The 22,111-nt window shown below is 43.5% G+C and overlaps 1 protein-coding gene across 2 annotated transcripts; it reads left to right on the top strand.

The window, feature by feature from the left end:
• Window positions 1–4,106: 4,106 nt before the first annotated feature.
• Spryd7 (SPRY domain containing 7) lies at window positions 4,107–22,079 on the top strand. Of its 2 annotated transcripts, XM_051160665.1 has the most exons (5): window positions 4,116–4,351; window positions 9,962–10,078; window positions 13,859–14,025; window positions 18,694–18,796; window positions 21,300–22,079. In XM_051160665.1, exons 1-5 carry the CDS (start codon window positions 4,246–4,248, stop codon window positions 21,395–21,397), a joined length of 591 nt encoding a protein of 196 aa, XP_051016622.1. In that variant the 5' UTR covers window positions 4,116–4,245; the 3' UTR covers window positions 21,398–22,079. The 2 variants fall into 2 exon arrangements, with proteins under 2 accessions (XP_051016623.1, XP_051016622.1); XM_051160666.1 differs by lacking the exon at window positions 18,694–18,796 and having other exon boundaries at window positions 4,107–4,351; window positions 21,300–21,401.
• Window positions 22,080–22,111: the final 32 nt, after the last annotated feature.

Raw genomic sequence — 22,111 nt, 5'->3', positions numbered from 1 at the left:
TCCCAGCACTCGGGAGGCAGAGGCAGGCGGATCACTGTGAGTTCAAAGCCAGCCTGGTCTACAAAAGGAAGTCCAGGATGGCCAAGGTTACACAGAGAACCCCTGTCTTCGAAAACAACCAAACAAACAAAAAACCCAAAAACTGCCGCGGGCGTGATGGCGCACGGCCTTTTAATTCCCAGCACTCGGGAGGCAGAGGCAGGCGGATCGCTGGTGAGTTCAAGGCCAGCCGGGTCTACAAAGTGAGTCCAGGCTGGCCAAGGGTACACAGAGAAACCCTGTCTCGAAAAAACCAAAAAAAAAAAAAAAAAAAAAAAAAAAAACACCAAAAAACTGGAAAAACAAACAAATAAATAAAATAAAAACCAGAAACTGAAACTGAGCAGGGACTGGGTGGGAGATGGACTGGGTGGGATGGGGCACTCACCTGAGAGGCTAGTTAGTGAAGGTGCTTTTTTTTTTAAATATTTATTTATTTATTTATTGTATATGAGTGCTATTTCTGCAGAAGAGGGCATCAGATCATATTATAGATGGTTTTGAGCCACCATATGGCTGCTGGGAATTGAACTCAGGACCTCTGGAAGAGCAGGCAGCGCTCTTAACCACTGAGCCATCTCTCCAGCCCGCGAAGGTGGTTTTGCTACTCACGTTCACAAGCCAATATGAAAGCTCTCACAGGTGTGGTGGCCTTGGGAGACAGGGCCAGATGGATCTCTGTGAGTTCGAGGCCAGCCTGGTCTACAGAGGGAGTCTAGGACAGCCAAGGCTACACACAGAAACACTGTCTTGAGAAACCTAAAAAACAAAACAAAACAAACAACAAGTTTTACTTTTGGGCAACTATGAATAATGAACAATATTGCTATGAACATTCATTGTATAGGCTTTTGAGTGAACATTTTTTTTTCTTTCGACACGAGGTTTTCTGGGTAGCCCTGGCTGTCCTGAACTCATTTTGTTGACCAGGTTGGCCTCGAACTCATAGTGATTCTCCTGCCTCTGCCTCCCAAGTGCTGGGATTAAAGGTGTGTGCTACCACGCCCAGTTTGGTGAACACATTTTTAAATTCTCTGGCTTACATACATTAAGAACTAAACTGATGAATCATGGTTACTTTATACATAAATGTTTGGGGTGGGGTTAGTGTTCAAACATGTGGGGTACATTCATATTCAAGCAATTATAGAATGTGTTCTCAAACACAATACCTTATGGGAGGCAGTTTGCATAACGCGAGGCCTATAGCATGAAAGCCAAACTGCATGGTTTGGATGCAGTGCCAACCCTTGCAGACCTACCTTAGCTGCTGTGCTTCTGTTTTCTTCTTCTCAGATATCTAATTTGCAAAATAAAGAATTATGCATTTCCCACCAGGAGAGTTAGCTTACAGAGAGCACTCAGATCAGTGCCTGGTTATGGGAAGAGCTCATTAAAACTCACCCCGCTACAACTGCGGGTGGGTCACAGACTGTGAACCACAGTAGATGCCTCCCTTCCACAAAAACCATCATAAAAACCCCAAGCCTGCTTAAATCCCACTGCCAGCCGCCTGCTGTTCACTGACTACATCCTGCTGGGGCGCAGGGCCTGCTTGGTTGTCGTTCTTTGTTATTGATTCTGATTTATTTGTGATTGTCATTTACAGTGACAGCAAACAAAACGAACTGGTAACACCATTGAAGGTAATAAAATATAAATATAAGCAAGTCTATGAGCTCCCCGCCACTTATCTGCCAAGGCCTGAAAGTCTGTCCCAGGAGCTAACCAGTTTTGCTTGCTTCACTCTGGTGAGTACACTGGAGTTTCCATAGTGAGGGCAAAGTACACTGGGCAGTGCCCTATTGAATTTCTTTTTCAGTCAGGAAAGACTATGGGATTTCTGCCTTTCTATATTAGTGGCCTATCCACAGCCATTTAACAGTCTTTATTTAATTAAAGAGGTGACAGGTTACTATATGTCTAACACATGCACTACTTTTTAAAAAAAATATTTTATTTAGTTTTAGTCTATGTGCATTGGTGTAAAAGTGTCAGATCTTGGAGTTACAGACAGTGGTGAGCTGCCATGTGGGTGCTGGGAATTGAACCCAGGTCCTTTGGAAGAGCAGGCAGTGCTCTTAACCACTGAGCCACCTCTCCAGCCCACATGCACTACTTTTAACCGGTTTGGTTTATAAAACAAGTTTTATTCTTTACACATAAATTGTAGCAGATTAGCAAATGCGGCGACTAATAAAACACACAAAAAAGAAATGCAAATCTGTGCTTTTACCTGAACATTTTCAGAGGGTTGTAACTTTGTTAGTTTAAACTTCAAAGTTCAAGAGGCAATAAGATCTGGTGAAGTAAACACAGGGTTGGAGGCAGCGCTATGGGTTTTGAATCCCACTTTGTTATTTTCTACCCTTGTGAAACTGCAGTCACTTAATCTATTTCTTCATCTAGAAAGTATGGGCCTGTATTGACCTTGAAAACTTGCAAGAATCCTGTCAAGTGGTGTGTGTGTGTGTGTGGTGGCGAGGGAGGAAGAAAGAATGATTAACAGGAGAGTATTTCATAGGCACATAAGCAGTGAGAGGTAGGGGTAACCCTCAATCGTTTCAGCAGTTTTCCTTAGTGTTATAATGAAAATATTTTTTATAAATAGAAAAGAGATCAAAGCCGGAAAATTTCCCTCATTCTATAGATAAAAATCTCCATAACGTATATTTATACTCAGGTGGCTAAAAAAGTTATGTTCTGGGAAACCATTATTTAAGAATTGGGGCTGGGCGTGGTGGTGCACCGCCTTTAATCCCAGCACTCGGGAGGCAGAGGCAGGTGGATCTCTGTGAGTTCGAGGCCAGTCTGTCCTACAAAGTGAGTCCAGGACAGCCAGGGCTACACAGAGAAACTCTGTCTTGAAAAGCTAAAAACACAAACAAACAAAGAATTGGGAATTTATATTCAGCTTCCCAGGATTTGATAAAGAACGCGGAAACTTTCAGGGTGGAAACCTCATCTTGGAAGAGATGTTTGAGCCAGACTCTCTGTTCAGATACTAGATGGTGTCTGATAACCTAAATGACAAGGCAGATAAAAAGTGACCACCAAAAAAAAAAAAAAAAAAAAAAGACCACCACGGGAGGGTCTTCCTTCCATGTGGTAAAAGCAGCAGACCCTAGTAAGAACTGAGTTTCTCTGAGGTCTCCCGGGATTCCCTTCACACTTCCAGGAACCCTTGGTGCACCATAGAAGCGGTCTGTCCCGGGCTGGCAAGAAGGCTCTGCCCTGGAGACTTAGGAGTTCGATCCCCGGGTCCCCAAGGTGGGGAACGAAAACCTATTTCCGAGAGTCGTCCCTCTGATTCCGTCGTGGCCCCAGAGCGCCTGGACTCACACACAACATGAGCACCCGCACACAGGAAAGCCGTCCTCCGGCCTGGTCCCCCGCCCTCCCGTAGTCCCCTCGTAAGGGTGATCGCCTGCATGCAAGTCCGGGATCCGCGCAGCAAACCAGCCCGGGGCGCCCGAGCGTCGGAGTCGGCGTGGCAGGGTGCGGAGAGCCGGAGCGCTCGCAGGGAAAAACTCACGGCTGCTACTGCCAACCCGCCCAGAAAAATCACACGGGAGCGGCGTCCCCGGCAGCTGCCAGTACAAAGCGTCGAGTCAGCGCTACGGAGGCCGAGGCGGTAAAGGCTAGGAGCCCGGGAGTTCCAGTCCCTGGCCATCACGGCAATGCCCCGGTCTCGAGAACAAACCAACAACAGAATCACGGCCCCTGTGAATCCCGACACAGCGACACCCAGGAACTCACCTGCCGGCGTCAGAGCGGAAGACGCCGCAGCACGCTGGAGCACGCCGCCACGCCCACCCCCGGCAGCCAGGCCGCTGGCCCCGCCCACTTCCGGAACCACGGCCCCTCCCCGGCCCCAGCCCCGCCCTCTCCCACCGTCAGGCCATAGGCCCCGCCCTCTTCCAGGCAGCCAGGCAGCCCGCCCTGCTCAGTTCCCGACCGCGTCCTGCCCACCCGCCACACCCCCTCGCCCTCGGCCTGGCCTCTGACCCCGCCCACCTCCCGGCCCTCCCCTCCCCGTCCCGCCCCGCCCCGCCCCGCAGGTCCCTTGGTTCTTCGTCCAGGGGGCCTCGCCTCAGCCTCGGCTTCGCCTCAGGGACCCGGCGGTCGCTGTGTGCGGGCTGCGAAGCTCCCGCGACCCAGAAGCACTCGGGCGCGGGCGGAGCGGCGGGGCTGTGTTGCTGCGCCATGGCCGCGTCGGCGTGGTGCTGCCTGCGCTGCTGCAGGGACGGCGGGAGCGGCCACATTCCCCTCAAAGAGATGCCGGCGGTACAGTTGGACACGCAGCACATGGGTAAGGGCCTCTCGACCGGACCCAACGGCCCCCCACCCCCATCCCCGAGGGACGGGGGGCGGGGACCACGTGACCGCGCGGTCGCCCGGACGCCCTGTGGCCTCGCTGGGCTCGACCACCCGGCCAGGCTTGTGCCAGCGTCCCAGGGCGGTTGATTTCATCGCCAGGTGAGTCAGGTGTTCCCAGGTGAGGAAAGCCCGGGCGCCCGCCATCACAGCCCGGCTGCGGGCTGTCACCCCGGGGTTTGCTGAATCCTGTCTTCAGCACTGTCACATACAGGCTGAAGCTTGTTCTGGGGAGTAATTTTCCCTTCGCTTCCTGAAGCCCAAACAAGGCCGGTTGCAGAAGCCTGGAGTGACATGCCACTTCCACTAAAGTCTCCATTGCTGGACTCCTTAGTCACTACTGGGTGCGCTGTAATTTCATCTGACTCTTCTCTTGCCATTGGGTCAAGCGATTGCAAAATAGAACAGCACTTTGCTCCTTCTCAATCATGTTTTTCCAGTTCCCAATGGCTTAATAATCAATTTAATAATTTTCCATCCAACATTCTCCCCCTCTGTAGCATCTTTTTCCACACACTATTACTTCAGTTTTTAGATCCACCCCCCTCCCCATATAGTTCCAGGCTTCCGGAATATTGTCCAGGCAGGAGAGATTTCCCAGAATACTTATTTCAATTAGAGTACTGTCTCTTATTATTATAGTAAACTAATGCACTTTTGATTTCCCCAAATACCTCATTGTCTAAAGAACCGTGTATTTAAGTAGCAGGTGCATTCTTAATATTTACAGCAAAACTGTTCTGCCCAGATAATCCACAAGTCTGGAAACATTGCCCATTTTATTTTCTATTGCAATACTGTATGCCGCCATTGTTGACTATCTTGTACAGTACCAATACAAATCTACAGTCCTTTAATACTTGTCTCCAGTATAGTGCATAATCTCAGTACTTAAATAAATACCTCTAAGCTCTTACCCATCACTGTCGATGGGGTGTTCAGATGTTGTACTTTCTCTCAGGAAACATTTCTGTTTAGTTTACACATTGGCTAAATGAATATGACTTTCTGGTGACAGGATACTATATTAAGTGCTGGGGATAATAATAGAGGACTATAGTGGACTTTTGAGCCCGCCCCCACCCCGACTTGTGTCTGTTTGGTAGAACCTTTCTTATCCCTGGCCTTTGTCATTTTTTTAGGAAGAACTAACTGACTCATTGTGTCACTGTACTGTGAACCATTCCCCAGCGCTGTCTAGCACCCTCAGGTCCTGAGTGAAGTACAGTGATACCATCTCCCGATTTCTTTCCTTCCATGGAATTTTTTTTTTCTTAACCTGTCTTACAATAAATTGAAATCATCTTCAGACACAGAAAAACTTGATATGGGAATTGATATGAGAACCGCAATAAAAAAGGAAGAGGGTTGTTGAGTTAGAAGAGTGATTCAAACATGGGACTGTGACCAGTGTGTACCACTATGCCCAGCTTGCTTTTTCACTTTCTTTTTCTTTCTTTTATTAAGAAAATATGCTTTTCATATCTAAACAGTGATGCTGCATTACTTAAAACCATTTTGGAGTTTTAAAAAATATTTTTATTCTCTTAATGGTAAATTTGTCTTTTAGGAACAGATGCCTTTGAAGGTAGCTATTTTGAGAAGGATGGTACTTGTCCTGGTTGTATTTTGTTATAGTTGTTATTTTTTTTGGCAACTTTGACCCAAGCTAGAGTTACTGGCAAGAAGGCCCTCAGTTGAGACAATGCCTCCTTCCAGGTTGTCTGTAGGCAAGTTTAAAGGGATATCTCTTTAAACAACTATTATTGTTTTGGATGGGCCTAGGCCATGGCAGGGTGGTGCCATCCCTGGGCAGGTTGTCCCAAGTTGCATAAGAAAGCAGGGTGAGCCAACCATTGGGCGTAGGCCAGTGACCAGAGCTCCTCCTTCACGGCCTCTGCTTCAGGTCCTGCCTTCAGGTTCCTGCCGTAAGAGCCTGCCTGTCTTCCATGTGGAATTGTAAGTGGAAGAAACCCTCTCTTCCCTGAGCTACTTTGGTCATAGTGTTTTATCATAGCAACAAAAACCTAACAGAGACACTATTTATTTGGAAATTTCTAATATTACTAACACACATTTTGTGGCTGTGTTTATAGAGTGGTCTATCTGTACTCAAATCTGATCTGACTGTCCAAAGTAGTACCAGTTATTAATCAAACTGTATGAACTACTTAGATCCAAATACAAGAGCACTGCTGTGCTAAGGGAAGAGAAGTAAGCTAGAAGGTTCTCCACGGATTCACAAACACCCCAGAACAACCGCTGGATGTGTTCACCTTTCTGCATAAACGGTCTCAGGAAATACATCACAGTAAGAGTGACATGCGTAGCAGCGTTGTTTCTGTAGCTCCAACTCACCCAACAGACCTGTTGCTTTGAAAATCTTTTCATATTTCCATTAATGAAATGGAAAGCAGCAAGTGGTCTATTATAGTATAGAGGCAGGGTATGTGTGGAAGACCAGTTCAGAAAAAGAAAGTATTATTTATTTGCGTGACCCTTGGAAATGTGTTTCACTAAAGACCTTTTTAATTTCAAATACTGAAAATTGCAACTCAGCATGGTTTACATGATGGAGAAAAATGTATTCTTGTGACCCAGATACAAAGGCAGCACTGGCTTCAGGCAAAGACACCGTGCTGCCAGAGATCACGTTTGTGCTTGTTTGGGTTTTGTTGTGGTTGTTAAACCACCTGCCGTCTGCTGCTTACTTCAAGGCTAGTTGCCATTTGCTGCAGCTTACTACTCTTTCTTACACTGTCCAGCAAGAGCGAAAGTGTCTTCAGTTGTTCTCAGCAGAAGTCCCAACACTTTCCCTGATCATTGTTTGCGAGGTCATACAATTGCTCTTGACCTAATCAGTGTGGCCACACAGTGTGAAGTGTGCTTGATGCTGAAGCCCGAGACCGAGTCCTCAGAATTGTTGGATTTTTAAGAGGGAAGTCTGTCCATAAAAGGAAGGCACGTGCTACTTGTTCACTGCAGTGCTTGGCAGAGCTCTTTTATTCATTTCTGTAGAAGTTGTTTAGTAAGCATCTACTAGAAGCCAAGCATTATGCTGTCTGTGTCGTCAAGGAAGACACTCTGTTTGAAACTACTAGAGTTATGGGGTAGCCAGATGCAAACCATTTGTAACATTTGTTCCAATGATTTAGTATTTTGTATTCATTTTAAAATTGCATTTCCTTTTTTATTTTGTGTGTTTAGGAACAGATGTGCAGTCAGGGGATGACTTGTACTTAGCACTCTCCTGCCTCCGCTTCTTCAGCACGTCCTGTGGTGGGCGCCCCACGCCCCACAGAGAATGACTTGCAAGAGGCAGCTCTCTCCTTCCCACAGGTTAAGGTTGTGAGACTTGCTGACAAGTGCCTGAAACTGCTGAGTTGGTCCAGCTCATGAACTGGGTTTTAACATTTTAGAAAACGTGTGTGTGTGTGTGTGTGTGTGTGTGTGTGTGTGTGTAGACATGAGGTCAGAGGACTACTTACAGGAGTTGGCTTTCTCCTACCATGTGTGTTTCAGGGATCAAACTCAGGTCTTCTGAAGCTTTGTGACAAGTGCCAGCCCTTAAACTTTTTAACTAAACAAACAAACAAACAAAATGTATTTACCTTAACGGTGTAGGGTCTTAACCAGTTTAGAATGATTGTTCTGTTTAAGTAGGAACTCTAGAGTTTTATTAATATTGTCAAGTTCTATGTAGGCCCTTCTGGAGGAGGGCCACCTAGTCCTGTTTGTATCTGCTTGGCTTATGGTCTCATTGCTGAGGAGGAGGTGATGATGGCATGGACGTGGGAGTCGCATGTGTCAGTGTTAAAGGGTTTTTCTTACATATAAGAATTGCACTCTCTTCATTATCTGTGATATACTTACTTTCCTAGGTCACAACTCAGAAACAAAGCACTAGTAGGTTCACATTTCAAAAGCAGTGTTTTTCTTGCTGTCGTCTATGACGTTGTTTGAGATGAAACTAAAATTTTCTATGAATATAAAGTATGTTTAATGATGTTAAGATCTTTTATAGTGGGGCACTGTGGCACACATCTGTAATCCCATTCAGGAGACAGGAAAATCAAGTTTGAGTCTAGAAGGGCAGTACAAAGAGACCCTGTCTCAAAACCTGCAAACAAAAAACTTGCTTACGTTTTTGCCATGTAACTAACAGAAGGTCTCTTACTGAGAACTGAAGATCCTAAAGCTAAGTACTTTTCAGTGTCAGCCATTTCAGCATGAAGGTGTCCTTCCCATCGCTGATGCACTTACTCCTCTGCTCGTTCTTGACTGCTCCAGTGTGAACAATGTTGGTAATGGCTTCCAGTAGTAGATGTCTTTTAATAGATTGTCTTAATTCATTTGCTTAGAATTGGAAATTGTACCAATATACTAAGTTTTAAAAGTGTTTATGGCTTGGCGTAAATGAAAATTGTTAAATTATCTAATTTGTTTATTGCTTAAAAAATTAAGTGAGTTAATCTAATACCTTATGATTTTTTTTCATATTTTATGTGCATTTATGGGGGCACACATGTGCCATGGCTTGCATGTCAAGACAGAAAATAACTCTGGGAGCCAGTTCACTATGTGGGTTCCTAATATCAAACTCAGGTGATCAGGCTTGGCAGCTAGTGCCTTTGCCAGATAAACCATTTTACTGACCCCCTTACAAATAATTTACATGTTCAGCATAGTTTAGTTTATTTGAAACAACTTAACTGAACAAGACTCATTGCTACAAATGAATATTATATGTAAGCAGTCTCTTAAAAACTAGAAAATAAAGCCAGGCGGTGGTGGCACATGCCTTTAATCCCAGCACTCAGGAGACAGAGGCAGGCGGATTGCTGTGAGTTTGAGGCCAGCCTGGTCTACAAACTGAGTTCAGGACAGCCAAGGCTACACAGAGAAACCCTGTCTCAAAAAACAAAACAACAACAACATTACCTATATTTGAAAAGACTAATAATATTCCTGGATTGTTGTTGTTGACCGAATTAGTGGCAAGGTCCAGGACAGTGGCTTAGTAGTAAAGTACTTGCTGTGTGATGACCTGTGTTTTGATTTCGTAGCCCCCACACAGAAAGCCAGGCATGACAGTGCACGTCTGTAACTGAGGCGCTGATGAGCCAAAACAAGAAGATCCAAGGGGCTCACTAGGCAGCCAGTCTAACCCATCAGTGACCTCCAGGTTCCATTTCTTTTTTGTTTGGTTGGTTTTTGTTTGTTTATTTGGTTGGTTCTTGGTTTTTCAAGACAGTGTTTCTCTGTGTAGCCTTGGCGGTCGTAGACTCACTTTGTAGACCAGGCTGGCCTCGAACTCACAGTGATCGTGTACCTCTGCCTCCTGAGTGCTGGGATTAAAGGCGTGCGCCACCACGCCCAGCCTAGGTTCCATTTCAAAATATAAGGTGGGAGGCCATGGAGGAAGACATTTGATACTGACCTTTGATAACCACACCTGCATACTTGCCTTCCCTGCCACCCACCTTTACACACATACAGCTAGCATACAAATTAACCGTGATCATGGTATCTGTGTTTTGTTTAGGAACAGATGTTGTCATTGTGAAAAACGGAAGAAGAATCTGTGGCACTGGAGGTTGTTTAGCCAGCGCACCCTTACATCAGAACAAAAGCTACTTTGAGTTCAAAATCCAGTCTACTGGTTAGTATAATTGTGCTTAACTATTCAAAATCAGTTATTGTGAATATTAACAATAATTTTGAATATGAAAAAATTTCAGGAGATGATTAAGAAGTCCCAAACTCTGTATGCAGACCCCGTCTTCCACTCTTGTGATCCAGGTTGAATCAATCCGTTTGCTAAATGGAGTTTCATTTTCTCTTCTATGGACTAGGAATTATAGGAGCAGCACCGTGTGCCTCGTAGGAGATGCATATATGACAGCGGTTTGTTTTGTTTTCCGAGACAGGGTTTCTCTGTGTAACTTTGGCTGTCCTGGACTCTCCTGGCCTCAAACTCACAGAGATCCGCCTGCCTCTGCCTCCTAAGTGCTGGGATTAAAGGTGCTGACCACCACTGCCTGGCTGTGACAGTGTTTTAAGACAAGACATGCTAAGCAAATTTATGCCAGCATTGTTTAAGGTTCTAGGGCCACTCTTATTATGTTAGACATATAAAGTATGTGGACTCTTGCTATATTTCATGTTAGCATAAACAGTAATATTTTGAATTGAGCTTTCCCCTCAACTCTTTTGCTAATATACCCTGGCTATTTGTTTTCTGAAGCAACCATCAAATACAGAATTCTGGAAGAAATCTCAAGTGTATACTTCTTATGCTAGTTGCTGTAATTAAGTAATCCCAGCACTTGGGAGTCAGAGGGTGGCTGAATAAGACATCCTAACCTGCCTACTGAGTTCTAAGACAGCCAGCGATCCACAGTGAGATGGTGAGTGGCTATGTTGTTTTCCAGCCACAGTGAGGCATAAAATCATGGGAGGACACTGGTGCTTCAAAGTTACCCACATCATGAGAGCCAGGAAATAGAGTCATGACACAGAAGAGTCAGGGGACAAGATGTACTATGCAAAGGCATGCTCTCAGTAACCTCCTTCCTCCAAAACAAGGCTTAATTTCTACTTTACCACCTTCTAACAATGCCATCAAACTATGACTACACCAAGGGACTAAGCCCCTGATGAAAGCAAAGCCCTTGTGATTGAGGCCGTCAGCAGATCTGCATGGCCCTCTGTGTGGGACACTTCACATCCAAGTCATGAGACTTCTCTTTTGCAATTTTATAGAGTTTCCTGAATTATGTGGCAACTCGGTATGATTTTTAAGATCATAACTTGTAGCAGTATTATATATGAGGAGATTTGTGGTTTTTCTTCTTAGTAAAGGCCATGTTATAGAGACCTCCGGTGAAATCTTCATGAGTTGTGTAAGTATTAAGACCATAGGGAAGAGAGTCCCATTCTTTGGACAATATGGTACTTCCTATAGTAGTTGGCACTGGTTTTCTTAGGTGAATGACATAAGTCCAAATCTGTCCAGAGGGCTGTTGTAAATTACTTCACTGGCTGTAGACTGTCCCTAATATGTACTTGCTTCTTAAAGAAGCAAAAGTGCTTGAACCTTAAATCTAATAAAGAGAGCCAGCACCTGTAATCCCAGCACTCGGGAGGTAGAGGCAGGCAGATCTCTGTGAGTTTGAGCCCAGCCTGGTCTATGAATTGAGTTCAGGACAGCCAAGGCTACACAGAAAAACACCTCTCCCCCACAAAATAAAAATAAAAAAGAGATGTGGATTTTTCTGTGAGGGACACTATTTACAGTGCCATCCCTAGAACAGATGGGTTGTTGGAGTGTTAATCCTGTGTTGGAAGTTGGAGGTAGTTGTACACAGTTCTTTAGGAGTAAGGAGATTGCAGAACCCTGTATGCAAATGTTATGAAATTATTATCGTCACCTGCTGTCATTCTCATAGTTGTCTGCGGAGATGAACTATATGGTCAAAGTATTTCTGACATCAAGATAGTTAAATCCAGACAAGCATGGATTTAGTCAGCCCAGAAAAAGTATTAACAGTGTAGAATTCAGACCTTCTTCTATGTATAGTGTTTCTTCTGATTTTAATAAAACTGGAAAGGTAGCAGCTTAAGGAAAAGTCCAAGACTAGGTATTTTGTTTTGCTGGAGAAGAGAACAGTACAGTCTCGTGGTGGAGCACATACCTGGCGTGTGTGAGGGGCTGGATTTACATCTCCAGCATTAAGGAAGTTATTTTATATCTTACTCAAGCCAGACTTTGTGTTGTTATTTATAATATATTATTACTTGTTACTCATTACAAATATAACTGAAGACAGTAACCTCCCATTTCTCAGAAATAGAGCTGAGACAGAGAGTGTGAGTGTGTTTTGCAGTGAATTGAGCTCAAGGCCAAGACTATCACAAAACTCTACTCGCACGCCTAACCCTATAGTGCTAAAAACAAAAGCAAAAACACCTTGAGAGAAAATAGTAATTGTAATATCTAGTATTTTTTGAATACTCAGTGTGTGCTTTGCTCACTCATTTAAAAAAATTTTAACCTATCCTAGTGCTGTGTTTGAGTAGTCCTGTATCTTTCCCTTGCCTTGTATATTAGTTACTGTTCTATTACTGTGAAGAAGAGATACAATGACCAAGGCAACTTATAAAAGTAGTTATTTAATTGGAAGCATGCTTACAGTTTCAGAGGGTGACCGTCATGGAGGGGGGCGTGGGGGAAGGTAGGCAGGCAGGCAGGCAGGCAGGCAGGCATGGCGCTGGAGCAGTAAATGAAAGCTTCCATCTTACCCACAGGCAGGAGGCAGAGAGACTGGGCCTGGTGTGGACTTTTGAAGCCTTAAAGCCCACCCCCAGGGACACACCTCCTCCAACCTGGTCACAGCCCAGACCTCCTAATCCTGCCTACACAGTCCCCCAACTGCAGACCAAGCATTCAAATATATCAGCCTATTGGGGCCGTTCTCATTCAAGCCGCCACACCTTATAAGTACTATTAGACCCAGCAGATGAGGAAACAGGGAAGTTAAGTACTTTGCCCAAGATAACAAAACTGTGATTGTTTAAACCCCAGCAATACAACTCTTACCTCCTAGTTTATCTATAGAAAACATTGTATACTTTACAGCTTACTATACCACCAATAAGCTTTGTTATTATTGTGTGTATAAGATTCTGATGGCGGTGTGAAAATCAGAGGTCAGCCTTACAGAATCAGTCTTCCTTCCATTTTGACTTGGGTTCTGAGGTTCAAACCCCGGGTTCTCGGGCTTGTTACTTTATCTGCTGAGCCATCTTTTTGGCCTACAACCTAGGTGTATAAGGCAACCCCCATCTTTAACTTTTCCAGTTAAAATACAGAGCTTGCAGCCTTACTCTGCTGCACAGGGTGTGCACTGGAAGAAGGGTAGTCTTATACAGTGAGTATATCCACACTGTATCTTAACTGGAAAAGTTAGTTGTGGGTCATCTTATATGCTGGAAAATATGGCACTAAAAGTTGGTGCCCCAAACACCACTAATCCCAGCACTCAGGGAGGCTAAGGCAAGCAGATCGCTGTGAGTTCAAGACCAACCTGTTCTACAGAAAAGTCCAGGACCACCAAGGCTACACAGAGAAACCCTGCCTCAAAAAACAAAACAACAAAAAAAGTGGTTTTAAAAAGAAAAGCAACCAACAATGGTATACCCTTAGTCCCAGCACTGAGAGAACCCAGATCTCTGAGTTCAGGGTCAACCTGGTCTATAAAGATAGTAAGTTCCAAGTCCAGGCCAGCCAGAGCTGCACAATGACGCCAGACTGGAAAAGAAAAGAAGGAAGGCAGGTAGGCCAAAGAAAAAGAAAAACAGCTGATATTCCCTTTTTAAATAAATCTTTTATGTTTGTGTTCTTTAGATCTGTGATGTATTTAAACTGTTGTATTTTTAGGAATCTGGGGTATAGGTGTTGCAACTCAGAAAGTTAACTTGAACCAGATCCCTCTTGGCCGAGACATGCATAGTCTGGTGATGAGAAATGACGGAGCCCTGTACCATAACAACGAAGAGAAAAACAGGCTGCCGGCAAACAGCCTTCCTCAGGAGGGAGATGTAGTGGTGAGTCCTGCTGGAGTCGCTGTGCTGTAAACTACTAAACTTGTGCTGTGCTGACTAGACATGACAGGCTGTGACTTTTATTCAAAAACCCAGGCCTTGGGTCTAAAATGAAAGAACACTTGCCACATACTGCTGCCTCATATCACTGCTCTGTTCTTTCTGGAATTTCTGGCGGACCAGGACTGACCCTGTATTTCCATGTAGCAAGATCACTTACAGGCTGGCTGCTAAGCAATATTCTACTATCACGGAGAAGCATTGACACACAATTGTTAAAGTTCTTCTGATCTGCCAGGCGTGGTGGCGCACGTCTTTAATCCCAGCACTCAGGAGGTGGAGGCAGAGGCAAGTGGATCGTTGTGAGTTCGAGGCCAGCCTTGTCTACAAAGAGAGTCCAGGACAGCCAAGGCTACATAGAGAAATCCTGTCTCCAAAAAAAAAAAAAAGTTCTTCTGATCACATTAGAGGATATTAGGTATTTTTGAAGCCAGAGAACTCTCAAAATATTTCACATTTATTAATGTTAGGAACATACTAGAAATTATAGCAAGTGCTGATCTTTGTTAAATACAGTCTTATTAAATGCCTTTATTTTCAGAACCATTCAAAAAAATTGGACTCAAGAATCCCAATGGTTGGAACAGAGCCTGGTGACACAAGCTTTCGATCCCAACATTCAGGAGGCAGAGGCAGGAGCATCTCTATGAGTTTGAGGGCAGCCTAGTCTATATAGTGAGTTCCAGACCAACCAGGGGTACATGACGAGAGCTTGTCCAAAAAGCAATCTCAAAGCTTGCTTGTAGAAGTTTTTCTATGTCACTGTTGGTGCTGGAAGTCTGAGCTGGTTGCAGTTCAGCCTGGGCTCTATAGCAAGGTCCTATTTCAAAAGGGAACAAAAGTTAGTTGCTAAAGAAAAAGAGACAAAAAGCATAGGATTTCTCTGTGTGTAGCCTTAGCTATCCTAGACTAGCTTTGTAGACCAGGCTAGCCTCAACTCAGACAGATCCACTGGCCTTGAACTCAGATCTGCCCGCCTCTGCCTCCCTGTAGTGGTGAAATTAAAGGCATGTGCCACCCCTGCCCAGCAGCTTAAACTATTTTAAAATCTGTTTTTCTTTTTTTATTTTTTTAATTTTTTTTTAATTTTTTGAGACAGGGTTTCTCTATGTAGCCTTGGCTGTCCTGGACTCGCTTTGTAGCCTAGGCTGGCCTCGAACTCACAGCGATCCACCTGCCTCTGCCTCCCGAGTGCTGGGATTAAAGGCGTGCGCCACCACGCCCAGCTCTGTTTTTCTTTTTTAAAGTAGTTGTATGCTAGTTAGTTTTTGTTTGTCAGCTTGACACAAGCGTGGGTCATTTGGGAAGAGGAAACCTCGAATGAGAAAGTGCCTCTGTCAGGCGGTCTGTGGGCAAGTCTGTGGGCGTTTTCTTGATGAATGATTCGTGTGCAAAGGCCCCACCCTCTGTGGACAGTGGTGCCCCAACACACATGTTCCTGGGTCATATAAAATGCAAGCGGAGTGAACCATGGAGAACAAATGTTAGCAGCACTTCTCCCGCCTCCGGGTCCCTGCCCTGAGTTCCTGCTTTGACTCCCCGTCATGTAAGCCATGAGATGAGATAAGTACTCTCTTCCTCAAGTTATTTTGCTCATGGTGGTCACCAGAGCAATAAAAAGCAAACTCAGACTAATTGTCATTGTCTGGTATCCATAATATCCAGCATCCTTATATAAATAATTTACTGGGTAGGGTCTCACTGTGCAGCCATAACTGGCCTGAAACTTACTGTATAGATCAGGCTAGCCTAGGAATCACAGAGATCCACCTGTCTCTGCCTTCTGAGTACTGATATCAGAGTAGTGTGCCACCATGCCCAGTGAACTGATTATTTCTTTTTCTTTTTTTCTTTTTTTTTTTTTGGTTTTTCGAGACAAGGTTTCTCTGTGTAGCTTTGGCTGTCCTAGACTCACTCTGTAGACCAGGCTGGCCTTGAACTCACAGCGATCCTCCTGCCTCTGCCTCCTAAGTGCTGGGATTAAAGGTGTGTGCCACCACACCTGGCTATTTTTTTTGTTTTGTTTTGCTTTGTTTTTTTGTTTTTTGAGACAGGGTTTCTCTGTGTAGCCTTGGCTGTCCTGGACTCACTTTGTAGACCAGGCTGGCCTCGAACTCACAGCAATCCGCCTGCCTCTGCCTCCCGAGTGCTGGGATTAAAGGTATACACCACCGTGCCTGGCCCAATTACTTCTTTTTTTTTTTTTTTTGGTTTTTCGAGACAGGGTTTCTCTGTGTAGCCTTGGCCATCCTGGACTCACTTTGTAGACCAGGCTGGCCTCGAACTCACAGCGATCCGCCTGCCTCCGCCTGCCTCCGCCTCCCGAGTGCTGGGATTAAAGGCGTGCGCCACCACGCCCGGCTCCCAATTACTTCTTAAAAGATAATTTTTGCTGTCAAGTTGAGGCTGTCAACCTATTTATAATAAAAGATGAAATTGAAACATGTTTTCTTCATTGTAATACTGAACTTCTGCGTATTTTGCCTTCCTGTCCCATCTCATTCCTTGAGATGACTGATACTACAAGTTAAGAGATCGAAGAATGCCACGTTCAGTCTGTCAACATTATTAAATTAGGTTTTAGAGTTTTCATGCCCATTCTGAGGGAAAAAAAATGGCCTAAAATGATAAGTATATACAGAATCAAGACAACTGACCATATCTTACTGATCTGAACACTTGCAGATAAACTTTTCAGAGCAGTCAACGGTGGCAGCAGGAGGAGTTGACTGTAAGACAGGAAGCTATCCCTGTGTTTCGTGGTGTGGCTGCGGCAGACTCAAGGTTTTTCCATCATATAAGAAGCAGGCTAGGTTAGAACACTGCTTGAACTGAGCTGACTGGACGAAGTGGTAGAGATTCTTACATTCTTCCAAATGTTTACATTTGTCTTACCCTCATAGATGGCCAGTGTATAACTTAACTTGCAGTGGGTTAGTGGTGCCACAAGGTGCTGAAGGGTGCCTGGACTCAGTTCTATAAAGAGGATCACATACATTCTTTTTTATGTAGTTATGTCTTGATTTTTTAAATAATGAAAACAGTAATCCTGGTACTTGGGGAGGCAGAGGCAGGGGTTTGAGGCCAGCTTGGTCTACAAAGCAAGTCGAGGATAGCCATGTCTACACAGAGAAACCCTGTCTTGAAAAACCAATCAAGGGCTGGAGAGATGGCTCAGAAGTTAAGAGCATTGTCTACTTTTACAAAGGTCCTGAGTTCAATTCCCAACAACTACATAATGGCTCACAACCATCTATAATGAGACCTGGTGCCCTCTTCTGGCATACAGGCAAAACACTGTATATGTAATAAATAAATCTTTAAAAAAAAAGAAAAAAGAAAAACCAATCAAGAGGAAGATCTGGTTTTGCACTGGTTAGTAACTCTGGGTTGAATTTGCCTTATCTGAAATGCTTGAGACTGGAAAAGTTATCAATTACAGGATTTTGTTTGTTGTTGGAATTTTTATATATACTCAGTGACATTTCTTGATGCAATGGGACCCAAGGAAGGATAAGCATGGAATCCACCAACATACACAGCTGGGAGAGATTTTATACTATATATTTTATTTTGTTGTATTACACGTGGGATGCTTTTCCTGTATGTATGTGCACATACACTTTTGCCTGGTACCCATGGAGGCCAGAAGAAGGTTTCAGAGCCTGGGGTTGGAGCTAAGACACGGGTGCTAGGAACCAAATCCCGTCCTCTCAGGAGCAGGCAGTGACTGTGAGCGTCTCTGCAGTGTCAGGTTTTTTAGAATGATTTTTCAGTGTACTATGGGGTGGCTTGCATGTCGCATGGAACTGGTGGCCATCAGAGGACATCTCATAGGAGTTGTCTCCTACTATTTGAATCCAGGGCCAGATTCAGGCTTTGCGGCAACCACATTTCCCTATTTCTCCTGCTGAGGCATTTTGTTGGCTCAGTTTTTGTTTTGTTTTGGTTTTTGGGTTTTGGTTTTTCGAGACAGGGTTTCTCTCTGTAGCCCCTGACTGTCCTGGAACTCACTTTATAGACCAGGCTGGCCTCAAACTCAGAGCAATCCACCTGCCTCTGCCTCCCAAGTGCTGGGATTAAAGGCGTGAGCCACCGTGCCCAGCTTGTACAGCATTTTACTGTGCATTTATTTTTACTGTGGCCCATCATATGGCATCGGTTTTGGAATTTTCCACGTGTGGTATAATAGTATCTGAGTCTAAGAACTCAGAAAGTTCCTGGTTTTAGAGCATTTCATATTTTTTGACTTTAGAATGCAAAGTCTTAAAGAAAAATAGTATACAGCATGGTGAGAAAGAGTGTTCTGAAGCCACGGTTTAAACCTCAGTCCTGCCACTTTCTAGCTGTGCAGCCTTAGGTAAGTTACATAGCCTTTCTGTGCTTCACCTGCCTCATCTTTCTTGTGAATGACCATTAAATGACTGCGTATGAAATGCCTAGAATAATGCTTCACAGGGCAGGCTGTCTCAAGTGACCTCTAGCACTGTAATAATATGACTAATGTCATTTTTATTGGTGTATCATTGGTGTATACAGCAGTGCATTAGGCTATTTAGGTTTTTGTGCAAGTTATATTCTTATCCTTAAATTTTTTTCTTTTCTTCATAGGGTATAACATATGACCATGTAGAATTAAATGTGTATTTGAATGGGAAAAACATGCATTGTCCAGCATCAGGTATACGAGGGACAGTATATCCAGTTGTATATGGTAAGCTAAGATGTTAGTGGACACATGCTAACTGTTGTGTAACATTTATGTTAACTTTGTAGTTATCATTCAGAAGTCTGAACAGGGTCAGACCATTACATTATCTTTGCAGAATTAAGGATATTTATTCCCTACATATTAAAAAAATTTTGTGAATATAAGTGATTATAATTAAGTTTGCTTTTTTACATTTTTATATGATATGTGTTTTGCCCGAGCGTGAGTCTGTGCACCACATGTGTGACTGGTGCTGGAGGACACCAGAAGAGCTGGACTTACAGATGGGCATGAGCTGCCAGGGGGTGCTGGGAACTGAACCCGGGTCCTTTGGAAGAACAGCTTTTAGCCACCAAGCAATTCTTCCAGCCCCTTATCTACACGTGTAGTTTTTGTTTTGGTGTTTTGGTTTTTTGGTTTTTTTGAGACAGAGTTTCTCTGTCTCCATGGTCCAGCAGCAGGGGTGGAGAGGCACTTCTGGCCGACACATCCTTTTATCTCAGGATTAGGAGGCAGAGGCAGGTGGAGATTACATAGGGATCCCTAATGCCTTCATCATCCTATTCTGCTTTCAGTACATATTCTGCCAACTTCAGATCAATAAATATCTGAGTTTTCTACCTATGGTTTACTACATCTAAAAGGTTATCTTAATTATGTGAGTTCTTAGATTTGGGTTATAATAAAAGCTGTTATTAACCTTCTGTAGTAATGATAGGCTAGTGTGTGAGGGGGGTGCAGTCATGAGGGTAAATGTTAACTCACAACCAAAGCTGATGGTTTGCTTTTCAGTTGTTTCAGTAGTCTTCTTTTCTCCTAAAAACTCATTTTCAATAATTTTTACCTTCTGTATCTTCATATGCAAAAATGTGTGTGTGTGCTGCTCCTTAGTATTCCTTGGTGATTTCATGCACGTGTATCGTGCCTGCAGGTCGTTTGTATCCCCACTTCCCTCTCATCCTTTCCACCTGAGCCAGCCTTATGTATATAGTGAGTTGCAGAACAGCTGGGACTACATAAGATAGACCCTGTCTCAAAAAACAAAGCAAATAAAAGGATGTTTCAAATTCAGTGTGTGTAGATTAGTATTCTTATATATTGAGTAAGCTTAAAAGAAATTGTCTTATTTACTTAAATAAATGTAAATGTAGCTTAACGTTTTAATCAAGTTAGTCTGAGAAATTAAAGATCAGTAAAATAGCTAAATTAATACAAGTGAGTGTATAAAATAAAATTATTCTAACATACTTCCAGGGTCTGGAAAATTGCTCTACCACTAAGAGCACTCACTGTTCTTACAGAGGACATGGGTTGTGTTCTTAGCACTTATATTTGGTGGCCCACAACTGCCTGTAACTGCAGTGTCAAGGCATCTGTAGGTTCCATGGGCATCTGTATTCATGTGGGCAGGCAGGCAGCCACAAACATGCAGACACAACTTAAAATAATAAAATCTTTCAAAACATAAAGTTGTTTTGGCATTATTTAAGTGAAGCAAATTATTATATGTAGCAAAATATATTTCATAATTTAATTGGATTAGTAAATCCAGTTAAAGTAGATATTTTGATAGGCTGATGCTACTGAAGATGAAAAATTTCCTTTGTTCTGCATCTTGTCTCATCCTTAATCCTGGGGCAGTCAATTTGTTGTTGTTGCTTTTTGTTTTTGTTTTTGTTTTTTTGTTTTTTTGTGTTTTTTTTTTTTGAGACAGTTTCACGTGTAGCTTTGGCTCTCCTGGAGCTCACTGTATACCAGGTGGGCCTCAAACTCAGAGGTCTGCCTGCTCCTCTGCATCCTGAGTGCTGGGACTAAAGGTGTGCGCGACCACTGCCTGGCTCCCTCGCTCTGCTCTTAAGCACAACCCAGAGAGAGAAAATGCTGCGCAGCCCTGAGGTGGTGTTACGGAGCCAACATCAAAGACTAATCTAAGCTCGCAGTCGTTTCTAGAATTCTTTTCTCTGCGAGGTGTTATTTCGTTTTGTCACCATCATAGTCAAAATAACGAACATGTTTAGCACCTCAGAGTTTTCCTCCTGCTCTTGATAATCTGCAGTTCGGACCTCTCCAACCAGGCAGCTGTGGGCCTGCGGCGGCTTCCTTAGGTTAGCCTGCATTTCCTGACTATTACGAAAACAGAATCTGGCAGTGAATGCTTTTCTGTAGTTAAGTAGTTAAGATGCAGTCATCCACATTGAGGCATATATCACATTTCCTTTTATCGCTCTGTAGTAAAGCTCATTGTGTGCCTATATCAGAATTTTTGTATCCCTTTATTACTTAGTAGCTATTAGTCTTACTTGTGATTTTTGATCATTATATGTAAAGCTGCTGTGAACATTTGTGTATGGTCTGTTTACATTGTTCTGCAGTGCTGTAAGCCAGGAGCGTTGCTGAGCAGGTGCTCTGTCACTGGGTTACATCCTGCCTGAAAACAGCGCTGCATAATTATGTGTGCTCTTGCATACCCGCCTGACTTAATTTCTTTCTTTTTTTTCCCTTCTAGTTGATGACAGTGCAATTTTGGATTGCCAGTTCAGTGAATTTTATCATACTCCTCCACCTGGTTTTGAAAAAATATTATTTGAGCAGCAGATCTTCTGAATGAGTTTGCTTTCACAGCCTGCACTTCTGCACCATCGCACAAGCACCGACCACTTAATAGAGCTCTCCTGACCTAGAGACCAGAGCACACTCTGAAAACCAAGCTGCTTACTGTTGTCTAAGGAACCCATATATTCATTATACCATGCTGAGGTTTGATTTAAAAGATCTAGGCAACTTATTTAATCTTATTTAAACAAATAAACCATGGGTTTGATTAACAGTATTACATGGTAATATGTATATAAATATTTAAAGGGAAATTTTCTTATATAAAGTATTTGTTTGACATTGATGTGTAATTGAGTGATTTTTTTTTTTTTTTTTTTTTTTTGTCGTTCTGAACTTGAGTCACCACAATCTGTAATCCAAATCTGTAATTTTGTGTTGTCTTGTCTTTTTTGGGTAAAATGAAATGGCAGAAACTTACATACCTGACAGCTTAGCTTTGCTGACATATTTTCTCTGATCATAGAACATTTTTCTTAAAACTGAAACTGCTTCTTTCGCTGTGTTATGTCACTGCTTTCTGTTGCCTTTTCAAGCTGAGTATGCAGTGATTGATTGTATGAAGTACACCGGCAGACATTTAGAAGGGTTATGATGCTTTAAATTGGAGTGAGCCACATTTGGTGGCACACACCTTTATTCCCAGCACTCGGGACACAAAAGCAGGTAGATCTCTTGAGTGTGAGGCTAACCTGTTCTATATAG

The sequence above is a fragment of the Acomys russatus genome, chromosome 18 (genome assembly GCF_903995435.1).
Source record: "Acomys russatus chromosome 18, mAcoRus1.1, whole genome shotgun sequence".
NCBI classification, from domain to species: Eukaryota; Metazoa; Chordata; class Mammalia; order Rodentia; family Muridae; genus Acomys; species Acomys russatus.
The sequence above is the reverse complement of the archived record's forward strand: the minus strand, read 5'-3'. Positions and strand labels throughout refer to the sequence as shown.